The sequence below is a fragment of the Crocuta crocuta genome, unplaced genomic scaffold, assembly GCF_008692635.1.
Source record: "Crocuta crocuta isolate KB4526 unplaced genomic scaffold, BGI_CrCroc_1.0 scaffold207, whole genome shotgun sequence".
Lineage (NCBI taxonomy): Eukaryota > Metazoa > Chordata > Mammalia > Carnivora > Hyaenidae > Crocuta > Crocuta crocuta.
In genome coordinates this window covers 1758804-1771375 of record NW_027531996.1, presented here as the reverse complement: position 1 = coordinate 1771375, position 12572 = coordinate 1758804, and the positions used below count along the sequence as shown (strand labels likewise).

At 34.8% G+C, this 12572-nt stretch overlaps 1 protein-coding gene across 1 annotated transcript in view; it reads right to left on the bottom strand.

Moving 5' to 3' along the window:
* Positions 1–12572, bottom strand: part of DENND1B (DENN domain containing 1B) — a 244586-nt gene that overhangs the window by 124518 nt on the left and 107496 nt on the right. Inside the window, exons 6-8 of the mRNA XM_077775092.1 lie at positions 12505–12572; positions 4314–4394; positions 992–1051 (exon numbers count right to left, since the gene is read on the bottom strand). Of these exons, the coding sequence (XP_077631218.1) occupies positions 992–1051; positions 4314–4394; positions 12505–12572 (209 nt within the window). The remainder of the gene's footprint in view (positions 1–991; positions 1052–4313; positions 4395–12504) is intronic.

Below are 12572 nucleotides of genomic sequence, written 5' to 3'. Positions count from 1 at the left end.
TATATATATATATATATACAAATATATAAGTACACACAGCATATACACACACACACATATAAACACATTTAGAGAGACTGGAAAATAATGAGGTTTGCTTACCCAAGAATAAATCAAAATCTATTAAGATTGCTGAGTTTCTATAAGTCACAACAAATTTCTGTTGTACATATCAGCTACTATATTATTTAATAATACTATGTTATTTAGAAAGCAGCAATAGAACATAATTTTTAGATATTTTTTAAAATATTTAAATGTAATTATCTCAAAATATGAGTCTCATACACCTACTAAACAAATAGTAATTAGCTTCTATAATGATCAAAGCAATACAACAGTTCATAGACTGACTTATATAAAAAGTATATTGTGTATTTCTTCATGTTCCCCATAATGATCCCAAATTTTACCACCCAAAATCAGCACAACTGAATCACCAAAGTTGTTTTATTTTCTGTTCATATTAATCTCCAAAACTGTTTTACTATGCTAACCATATAAAGACATATTTAACACTATTTTATAATTAAAGATTGCAAAAGAAACATTCTGGCCAATATTGGGCAAGTTGAACTAGTCAGAACAGGCTAGTTAGCACAGTCATAATGTATAATTTTCCAGGGTAGAAGAACAATATGAGATAAATCACAAGGTCTCCTGAGACCTTGTGACAAAAATGTGACAGAAATCTCCTGCTGCGAATGCACTGTAACATTATGACTACTGACAAAGGAGAATATGCATAGATTTGGTCTTTATTATAAACTACTCTTAGTTGGAGGGCTTTTAAATAGTACTGCATTTCATAAAACTATGCTTTAAAAGATAGTATAAACAGAAAATATACTCCAAATGATTAATTTTTTTAAATGAGTCAAATTAACCATTTCTCAAAGGACTGGAATGAGTCTTAAAAGCACAGTGAAAAAGGTAATTATTTTCTCAATTTAATAGGTGATTTTTAGAACCCAATATCCTTTTAACTCACCGGTACTAGGAAGGGCTGATCTTTCAGAACTTGCTCACTGGCAATAAATATCTCTTGGTTCTTATAATATATGAGAGAAAAAATGAATGTTTTACTTTCATGGGGGTAGTTTACACAATTTGCTGTGTATTTGAGACAAATCCATGTAGCCACACTATCCACTGAAAGTAACATTAATTATCAATGTTATTTTAAATGCTGTTTTGCTAATTTTATGCTAGAAAAATCTTAAAGAGGTATTTTCATTCTCAACTGAAAGTAGAAAATGCTGGAGATATTTGGTTATTTTGAAACATTAAAATAAGGATTTAAATTAAATATTAATTTTTCCTATAATCTCTGTGATATTCTCATAATTACAGTGTCAAGTCTTGAAAAATTCATGTGCTAGAGCACTCATGAAATATGAAATTATAAAAAAGTATATTAGTTTCCCAAGACTTTTCACATTTTTCTATAGGAAACTGTACAAACAAAATTTTCTTTCTACTTTGTGGAGGAACAAAAATTCTCAGGATGATCAATTTTAATTGGGCATCATAAAGCTAAAACCTTTAATAGTAGCTGAAGACAAGTGTTTTTAACCCCTATTTTGCCACTCATTAACAGCACAGCACTCAATGGACACGGGACTTCAGTAATCTGTTGTTGAAATCATATGAAATTACTAAATGAACTTTACATGAATTTGAGGCAATATTCTATCAATCAGCTGATTTTGCAATTTTTTAGATATTGTATTGAGAAAAGGTATACATGATTTTAAAGCTACCCTAGACTATTGACTCAAAAGCTTCCAAGAAGGCTTAAATTATAGAAATAACTGCCAAACATAAAATAGGACACAATCACTCAAGTTCCCTAAACAAGATTATTTCAGCTATGATACAAACTATCTTTTCCATATGAAATAAAATTTCAATTCACTAACAACTAATATTTGTATAGTTTGAATACGTCATTTCATGTAATTCCCCAAACAACTTTCTCAAATATGGACTCATTCTATTTCTCAAATGAAGAAAAAAAATCATCAAAAGATATTAACATTTTTGCTTAACATTATACATTTAGTAACTTGGACTCAAACCAGTATCTTCTACTCTTAGGTTTCAGAAGCCTAGTAGTTTTTGGATTTACAATTCTTACCCATAAAGGTGAGGTGTTTTAATATCCAGTATTAAAATTTTTTTTTAATATTTTTATTTTTGAGAGAGAGACAGCGTGAACAAGGGAGGGGCAGAGAGAGAGGGAGACACAGAATCTGAAGCAGGCTCCAGGCTCTGAGTTGTCAGCACAGAGCCCAAAGCGGGGCTCAAACTCACAAACTGGGGGATCATGACCTGAGCCGAGGTCAGACGCTTAACTGACTGAGCCACTCACCTGCTCCATCAATATCCAGTATTTTTGAAATGTATTTTCATAAGATATTTACTCCTAAATTAAAGAGTTCATTTTTTAAAATCTCTCATTAATGCTCTAAGCTACCTGCCTCTATTATCTTAGCACCTACATTTTCTTAACCCTTTAAGAAAAGGTTAGAATCATTTTATAAATACAACTCCTTCAAAAAATGACACTTACTTTTGATATTTCGGAGACTTTCCTTGTTCTTGTTATTTTTCCTTGGCCTTTCTACTTCATTCCCACTAGCCACACATCTTGTATTCCTTTGGTTTCAATGACCTACAAATCTACGTTTCCCCTTAACGGTTCCTTCCTCTCATTCTTTCATTCGATCTGCTTTCTTTTTCCATATAGTCTATTTGGGCAATTAGACCTTAGCCTTTGCTCTATTTTCTCTATATTCTGTCCTTTAAATAGCTCAAGTATTTCTACAACTATTTCTGCACATGACTCTCATATCTGGGTTAAAAATTCCAGGTTATCCTTAGCTTTCCAGTCCCCAATCTCCAAATGACTACTCAACAATCCCACTTTGGCAGTGAGCAATGAAAGAGGGTGCAGACATAAAGGTGCAGAGACCACAGGAGAAAAAGAATTCTTTCAGCTGTCAGCAACAAAGGAAAGTTTCACAAAGGTGGGAAGTGGCTAGTTCTAGACTAAAGATGGATAGGCTACAAAGAGGCTTCAGTAACACAGGAAGATGTACAAGTGAGAGAGCATGATGTTCATTCGAGAAGATGAACAGAACAATGTGACCAGAGCAGAAAATCGATTTAGGGAACAAAAAAACAAGTGAGACAGAAATGAAAAGGTAGACTGAGGCCAAGAAGTGGGTGGTCCCGACAACCTGGAGGAAGTTTGGACAAATTCTATAGAAATGGGGAGCATTTAGGTTTTCAGCAGGAAACTTTACACGGTTGAAGGAAGTTTAATCTGACAGACTTTTATACAAAGAACTAGAGACACTTTAGAGTAAGAACTATTTAAAGTGTTAAGCAGCTGAACTATAGTGCTGACAGTAAAAACAGAACAGAAAAATATCACAGGATACTAGTATTAAACAAAATTACAGGACAAATTTAAGAAGAAAGTTATTACCAAGCAAAGAATATAATGAAAAGAACAATTTCTTTATAGTGCAAAAAAGCACATGACCTATGAATTTGTTTACACATACTTCAATTTGCTTTTTCTTTCAATTTCTCTTGCATCATTATGTACTTTTTCTTCCTTATAAATCACATTATTATCATTATATTGGAAGAACGAAAAGGGGTGTAAATTAATATTAACACTTTATTTGGATTCCAAATATTAATGAAAATATCCACATTTGTGATAATTAACTTTGACCATTTACAAAATCTCCCAAAATATGACTGTGTTCGCTAAAAGTTTCAGTAGTAGATAATCTATACCACCATGGGCTTGCTGACTGGCAAACTTCAATCACATTTTCACTGTTTGGTGATTTTACTAGAAGATGTGTTGCAGTGTAGGGAAATAAGAAGAAACTCTTCACCCAGAATTTTTATCATAGAGTTAGTTATAGTATATAGTGCCTATTCTTATTTATATACTGTTTTCATTTTATGAGGGGTATTGTGCGTGTGTATGTATTTCCTATTATGAATAGGTTTCACCCAAAAATCAATGTGCCTCACAAAATATTCTCAAAGATTTGGTTACTTCTAATGCATAACAAAAAATAAATCTGTGACTTAACAACTACAAAAATATACATCCAACATATATTATAATAGCTGGAGGATATCAAAAAGTCCCAATATCACCATATAGTAATGCCATCACTACAATTAAAATTTCCTGGTAGCAGAGTTTCTTAAAGGCACACATGTTCCTAAATGAGAAACTGTTGACTCAAGAAAAAAAAAATTAATAACGGAATACTTACCACACTCAAACTGACAGGAGTGTTTGCCTTTGGTACTGGGTGGTTATAGAGTGATTTGAGAGTTTCATTCAAATCATTCTCCTAGAGTAAAATTAAAAAGTACATTTTATAAAGGAAATATATACTAAGCAAGTAAAATTAAAACTATCAAGTAAAATCATGTACTGTGTCTTCTCATATTAGACATGTTTCACACAACTGCTTTCCACAAGAATGTTTCAAATAACTGAAATTGAAATATTTAAATTTAATAAATATTGAAAAGATAATCAAATAACTTTATCCATAAAGAATAATAGCAATATTTCCATTTAGTATAAATCTGTATTTCGCAGAACTTCATTATTATAAAATACACTGATGCTATCTATAGAGGAAATCATTTAAATTATTAAATCCAAGAACAATGGGATTGAATAAAAATAACAATACAACTTTTTATCAGATCACTTTTAATTTTAAAATCTTAAACCTAATTTCTAAGGAATAGATACAATTTAGTATGATCATTGTACTAAGATACAACATACAGGTTACTCTAAATAGGTCTTTTCTAAACAACTAGTCACTATTTGACCCACAATAAATGGGATTAATATAATATATATATAAAACACATCCACCCTATAGGATGTATACAATAACAATGCATCTTGATATGTACATTCATGTTTTCTCAATAATACATATAAATCTAGGAATAAATATATGAAGGTAGCTTTTAAATACATGAGTTTTATCCTCTCTTGAAATGTGTAGGTGGGGGCAATGTACCAATTATTCATAAAAGGTAATAATTAATTTTAAGGAATTTGGATATGAGGCACATAACCTCTCACAATTTATCTTTTAACTTATCAAAACTTAATAATGTCGATTTCTGTAAGTGTTTGCGAAGTGTCCACACAAAACTGCCTAATGGAATTCTCTTTAGAATGACTTTAAGAGAAAAGACTATAGAATTTATCTCTTGACCATTTAAACAATGAAATATATCCACAAAATATTCTGGATGCTATTAATCCCGTTCTAAACAAAATTCCTATGGCTAATAAAGTTTTTGTAAAGCCTAGCTTTCAAAATTACTTTAAACTTGCCTGATATTGATCAGGTAAGGGTAACTTCAATTATAAAATCTAAATATCAACCTCCATAGCCTGTGGCACTGGATTAGAAATAAAAAGAAAAAATATTACAGTTATGGATTTACTTCTGTGAACTACAATGTATTTTCCTCGATCAAGATTACAAATATGGTCTCCCTTAGTCCCTCTTTTCAGAACACTAAATTATATGAATTTGCTCACAGTATTTTCTTTTATATATTCCAGTATTACTGATGGTCTCATAGAGAAGGGCATAGTACAGGTACATAAGTGCTAATTTAATAATAATAGTTTCTAAAAGTAAATTATTCAGGGGCACCCAAGTGGTGCAGTCGGTTAAGCATCTGACTTCGGCTCAGGTCATGATCTCAGAGCTTGTGGGTTCAAGCCCTGCATCGGGCTCTGTGCTGACAGCTCAGAGGCTGAACCCTGCTTCAGATTCTGTTCTCCCTCTCTCTTTGCCTCTCCCCTGCTCACACTCTATCTCTCTCTCTTTCAAAAATAAAGATTAAACAAATGAAAAATAAAAAATAAAAGTACTCAAAATCAGGATGACTAACAGAATTCTGGTTCCACATGTACACCCACAAAAACAATGAACAGGAAATAATTGTGACACAGAATTCTCGTTTTGAGTTTCTTTTGCTATAATTAACTGGCCTCAGGACCAAGCTGAAATGTAGCAGGATAGAGAGCACCTAGACATACATGACAAAGATTCATTTGTTAATCTTAAAGCATCTGCAGAGGTGGGAGGAGCTTATTCAAACTCTCTCCAAGGATGGAGGTGCTGGTGGGTGCCATTTTTGCACCCTCCCTCTACCTTCCTCGTGCTGGTGGGCATGTCCTGCCCCTGCACCATCCTTCAGCCCCACCAGAGCCGGTGCGAAAGCACAGCCGACACAGAGGGTGCCCCTTGAGCACTCGGCCAGGAACAACTGTGTTTCTGGGCACCACAAGTCTGAAACAAGAGAAGAGACTGTTCTTGGCAGGCTACCACCCCCAGGGCACTGTAGAGACGGCAGAAGGAAACACACCCCCAGTCTTCTTATTTACTTATCCTGGCGCTTCAACTGAGGGGCACAGTTCAGGATTACCACACATCTAGAAGCTATGGAAGTACTCTCACTGCACACAGACCAGGGGACGTCATCTTTGCACTCTCCCGTGGACTTGTTACAGTGCACTGATACCTCCCAGAAAAGAGTCCATACACTTGTAGGAAATTACAATTTTTGCCACTGGTCACCAAGGGTACATACACCTCAAGACTGACTGGCCTGGAGACAAGCAGGCTTTCTGACTCATGTCCCTCAAAAATAATATATTTATTTACCTTGAAAGCTGCTGCCTGATGGTCTAGCTTCCAATCAGCCTGAAACTAGAGGCCATTAGATCCCTCCCTCTGGAATATTCAGAGAATGTGGCACTATCTTAAAAACTAGAACCTATCAATAATGCATCAGGCTGCTCAGACAATCACAAAGGTTCTAGAGACAACCAAGAGCTAGAGCAATGATAAGGTTCATTTACACAAGGTCACTCTTTCTAGGATGAGAGAGATGGCTGTTAAGCCTAGTGTGTAGAAACTAACATAGAAAGCTGAACAAAATGAGGAAAAAGGAATATACTCCAAATGAAAGAACAAGATAAAACATCAGAAAGAAACCTACAAGAAGTGGCAATGAGTAATTTACCTGATAAAGACTTCAAAATAATGGTCATGATGATACTCACTGAAATGAAGAATGGATGAACACAGTAAGAACATTAAAAAGATATAAAATAATAAGAAAGTAGCAGACAGAAGTCACAGATATAATAACTGAACTGAAAAATGCACTAGTGGGGTTCAACAGCAGACTAAATCAGTGATCTAGAAGACAGGGAAGTGGAACTCACCCAAACAAATCAGCAAAAAGAAAACTAATTTTAAAAAGTAAAGATAGTTTGGAGCACCTGGGTGGCTCAGTCAGCTAAGCGCCCAACTTCGGTTCAGGTCATGATCTTGCATTTGTGGGTTCGAGCCCCATATCAGGCTCTGTGCTAACAGCTCAAGAGCCTGGAGCCTGCTTCGGATTCTGTGCCTCTGTCTCTCTCTGCTCCTCCTCTGTTCACACTCTGTTTCTCTGTCTCTGTCTCTTGTCTCTCTCAAAAATAAATAAACATTTAAAAAATTGTTTTAAAGTACAGATAGCTTAAAAGAACTGTGGACAATATCAAGGAGAATAACATCCACATTATAGGGGTCCCAGAAAGATAAAAGTGGGCAAAAAACTTAATTGAAAAAATACAGCTGAAAATGGCCCTAACCTGCAAAAGAAAAGAGATATCCAGACCCAGGAAGCCCAGAGACTTCCAAATAAGGTGAACCTAAAGAGACACAAACATAATTAAAACATTAAGAGCTAGAGATTCTTAAGAGCAGCAAGAGAAAACAACATGTTGCAAAGGAACCCCCACAATTCTATTAGCAGATTTCTCAGCAGAAACTCTGCAGGCCAAAGGGAATGGCAGGATACATTTGAAGTGCTGGGGAAAAACAAAAACAAAAACAAAAACTTCCAACCAAAAATACTTAACCTTGCAAGTTTATCATTCAAAATTGGAGAGATAAAGAGCTTTCCAGACAAACAAAAGCTAAAAGAATTCATCACCACTAAACTTGCCCTATAAGAAATGTTAAAGAGATTCCTAAGCTGAATAGAAAGGGTAATAATTAATAAGAAAAATATGAGAGTAAAAATCTGATTGGTAAAGTAAATACATAGTAAAAATAGTAGGTTAAATACTTAGAAAGCTGGTATGAAGGTTAAAAGGCAAAAGTGGTGGAAATAACTATAACTACAATAATTAGTTAACGGATATACAAATAAAAAGATTTAAATTTGATATGAAAGACATAAAGCATATTTTTATGGGGAGAGGATAAATATGTAGAGTTTTAAAATGCATTCAAACTTAAGTTGCTATCAACTTAAAATAGGCTATTACATATATAAACTTATATGTAAGCTTCATGGTAACTGCAAAGCAAAACTTTATAGTAGGTTCACAAAAGAAAATGAGAAAGGAATCACAGCATGCAGCTATATAAATCCTACAAGAGACACATCATATGTGAGAACATAGACTGGACTGGAAGTGAAGGAATAGAAAAAGATCTTTCATGCAAAAGGAAACCAAATGAAAGTGTGGTAGCTACACTTATACCAGACAAAATAGATTTTGAAACAAAGAATGTAATAAAAGATAAAGATGGGCATTATGCAGTGACAAAGGGGTCAATCCAGTAAGAAGATATAATATTTGTAAAGGGAGAAATTGATAGGAATACAATAATAACAGGAGATGTTAATACCCCAGTTACATCAAATAATAGATCATCCAAGCCAGGAAGCTGGAAAATATATATATATATACACATACATACAAATTATATATGTGAGTGTGCGCGCGCGTGTGTGTGTGTATATATATATATATTCAAATGTACATGAAATGTACATGAAACAATCTTCAGGATACATCATGTGTTAAGCTATAAAACAAGTCTCAATAAATTCAAGAAAATGGAAATCATACCAAACAGATTTTCCAACCACAATGATGAAGAGCCTAAAATTAAGGCCTCCATTAAGAGCAACCTCGGGCTGCACGTAGCCCCAGTCCCAGCCCCAGGAAAAGCCTCAGACTGTTCAAGGCTAAAGCCATCCTCGGACCACCCTCAGTTCAGCTAATCAAAAAAACATTCCTATGGTCTAAGTCAAGGCTGGGAACTGCAGATACAAACTAGCCAATTTCTCATCAGTTGCCTGAACCCGACGTGGGCCCTTTGAACTCACCTCATAATTGGTCATTTTCAAAGGATTCTCAAAAGTCATGATTGGGTCCCACCAAAAGTAATGAACACCTCACAGATACTGAATGGTCAAAACTGTTACCATGGGTGCTGTACAATTGTAATTGGTGCTTATGTGATGATGGTATACATACAACATGTGCACTGTAACACCCCCACATGTTACTCCTTAAAAACCCTGTTCGCTATTATTCAGGGCTTCACCTTGCTGCCACGACACCGGTAGGCAGGTGAGCCCCTGCTCGAGCTTGTAATAAAGACCCTTTTGTACTTGCATCGGTGTCGGCTCCTTGATGGTCTCTGGGGACTTGCGAATGGGGCACAACAATGGTAAGAATCTAGATATCAACTATAAGAAGAAAATTAGAAAGCTAGAAAAATCACAAATATGTGGAGATTAAACAACATGCTACTGAACAACAATGGCTCAACAAAGATATCAAAAAAGGAATAAAAAAATACCTTCAGACAAATGAAAATACAACCCACCAAAATCTATAGGATACAGCAAAGTAATTCTAAAATTTATAGTGATATAGGCCTACCTCAATAGCATGAGAAACATCAAGTACAAAATCTAACACTGCACCTAAAAAAACTAAAAAAAGAACAAATGAAGCCCCAATTTAGTAGAAGGAAGGAAATAATAAAGTTCAGAGCACAAATAAATGAAATAGGGTCTAAAAAGGCAAGGGAAAAGATCAATGAATTGATTCTTTAAAGATAGAAACAAAATTGACAAACCTTTAGCTAGACTTACAAGGGAAAAAAAGAGAGTTCTCAAATAAAGATAGATCTATATAGATATAGATTAGATATAGATTAGAGATAGATAGATGATAGATAGATAGATAGGTTAGATAGATCGATCGATCGATAGAAATCAAAACAGTGTTACTGGCACAAAAACAGACCAAAAATCTGTGGAACAGAACAGAGAGCCCACACATACATTGTCAACTAATTTATGACAAAGAATGCAATACAGATAAAGGACAATCTCTTTAATAGATGATGTTGGGAAAACTACACAGTACAAAAGAATGAAACTAGACCACTATCTTATACCATACACAAAAATTAACTCACAATTGTTTAAAGATTTGAATGTAAGAGCAGAAACTGTAAAATTCCTAGAAGAAAACATACACAATAAGCTCCTTGACATTGGTCTTGGTGATATTTTTCCGGATCTGATTCCAAAGTCAGTGGCGGGGTGGGGGGGGAGAGAAGGCAGGAAGGCAGGAAGGCAGGAAGGAAGGAAGGCAGGCAAAAAGTGAGACTACATCAAACTTAGAAGCATAGTGAAGGAAACCATCAACAAAATAAAAAGGCAATATACTGAATAGAATATATTTGCAAATCATGTATCCAATAAAGATTTATATCTAGAATATATAAAGAACTCATACAACTCAATACAAAAAATAGGCAATGATTTTTAAAACGGGCAGAAGATCTAAATAGTCATTTTTCCAAAGAACACATACAGGTGGCCAACAGATACATGAAAAGATGCTCAACATCACTAACCATCAGAGAAATGCAAATCAAAAGTACAATGAATTATCACCTAATACCCATAAAAACCCTAATACCTTTTCTTGTGAAAAGGACAAAAAATAAGAAGTATAGGCAAGGATGTGGAGAAAAGGGAACCCTCGTGCACTATTGACAGAAATGTAAACTGGTGCAGCCACTATGGAAAACAGTTTGGAGGTTCAAAAATTAAAAAGAGAACTATGATCCAGCAACTCCATCTCTGGGTCTTTAGCTGAAGAACACAAGAACACTAATTTGAAAAGATACATGCACCACTATGTTCACTGCAGCATTATTTACAATAGTCAAGATATGGAAACAAATTAAGTGTCCATTAATGGATACATGGATAAAGAGGCAGTGTACACACACACACACACACACACACACACACACACACTGGAATACTCCTCAGCCATAAAAAAGAACAAAATCTCTCCAATGGTGATAACACAAATGGATCCTTAGGGTGAAATAAATCAGAGAAAGATACCATATGATTTGACTTATATTCAGAATCTAAGAAACAAAGCAAATAGACAAAAAAAATCTCATAGATACAGAGAACAAATCCAGTTGATGGTTGCTGGAGGGGAAAGAGTTGGTGGGATGAGTGAAATGGGTGAAGGGGTCAGTAGGTAATAACTTCCACTTACAAAATTGTCAAGGGCATATAGTGTACACCATGGTAACCATAATCGATAATATTATATTGCAAACCTGAAAGATGCTAAGTTAATCTTAAAGTTCCCATCATACACACACACACACACACATACACACACACACATGCACACATGCACACACACAGATCTGTAACTCTGTATAGTACCAGATGGCAACTAGAGTTATTGTGATGCTATTCCACAAGGTACACAGACATAAAGTCATTACGCTGTACACCTGAAATAAAGGTTGTCTGTAAATAATACTTCAATAAAACAAAAACAAAACAGAAAATAGCAAGTGTTGGGAGAATGTAGGGAAACTGGAACCTTGCACACTGCTAGTGGGAACGTAAAATAGTGACACCATGTGAAAAGTGTTTTGATAGCCCCTCAAAAACCAAACATAAAACTACCATCTTATTCGGCCATTCTACTTTATTATTCAGCCATTCTACTTCTGCGTATATATTCAAAAGAACTGAATACAGTGACTCACACAGATATTTGTACACTCATGTTCCTAAGAGTGCTGTTCACCAACAGCCAAAAGGTGGAAGCAACCCAAGTGTTCATCTCCAGATGAACCACTCAACAAAATGTGGTGTGCACATATAATGAAATCTTATTGAGCTGCAACAAGGAAAGAAATTCTGACACATGCTACAATATGGATGAACTTTGAAAATATGCTGAGTCCAGTAAGCCGGTCACAGAACAAATACTGTACGATTCTACTTATGTGAGGTACACAGTCAAATTCATGAAGACAGAAAATACAATGATTGTTGCCAGGAGTTCAGGGAAGGAGAAAGGAAAGTTATTGTTCAATGGGGCACAGGGTTCCAGTATGGGAAGACAGAAAAGTTCTAGAGATGAGGATGCTGATGGCTACACAGAATAATGTGAATGTGCTTAATGACAGAGAACTGTACAGTTAAAGATGACTGAAATGGTAAACTTTACATTATGTATATTTTACCACATGATAAAAAATAAGGAAAAACATAGCTTACCAGTTCCTTAGCCAAGTAATCTGCCAGAGTATTTAGAAGCTTGTAATATACTTCAAACCATGGCAGGT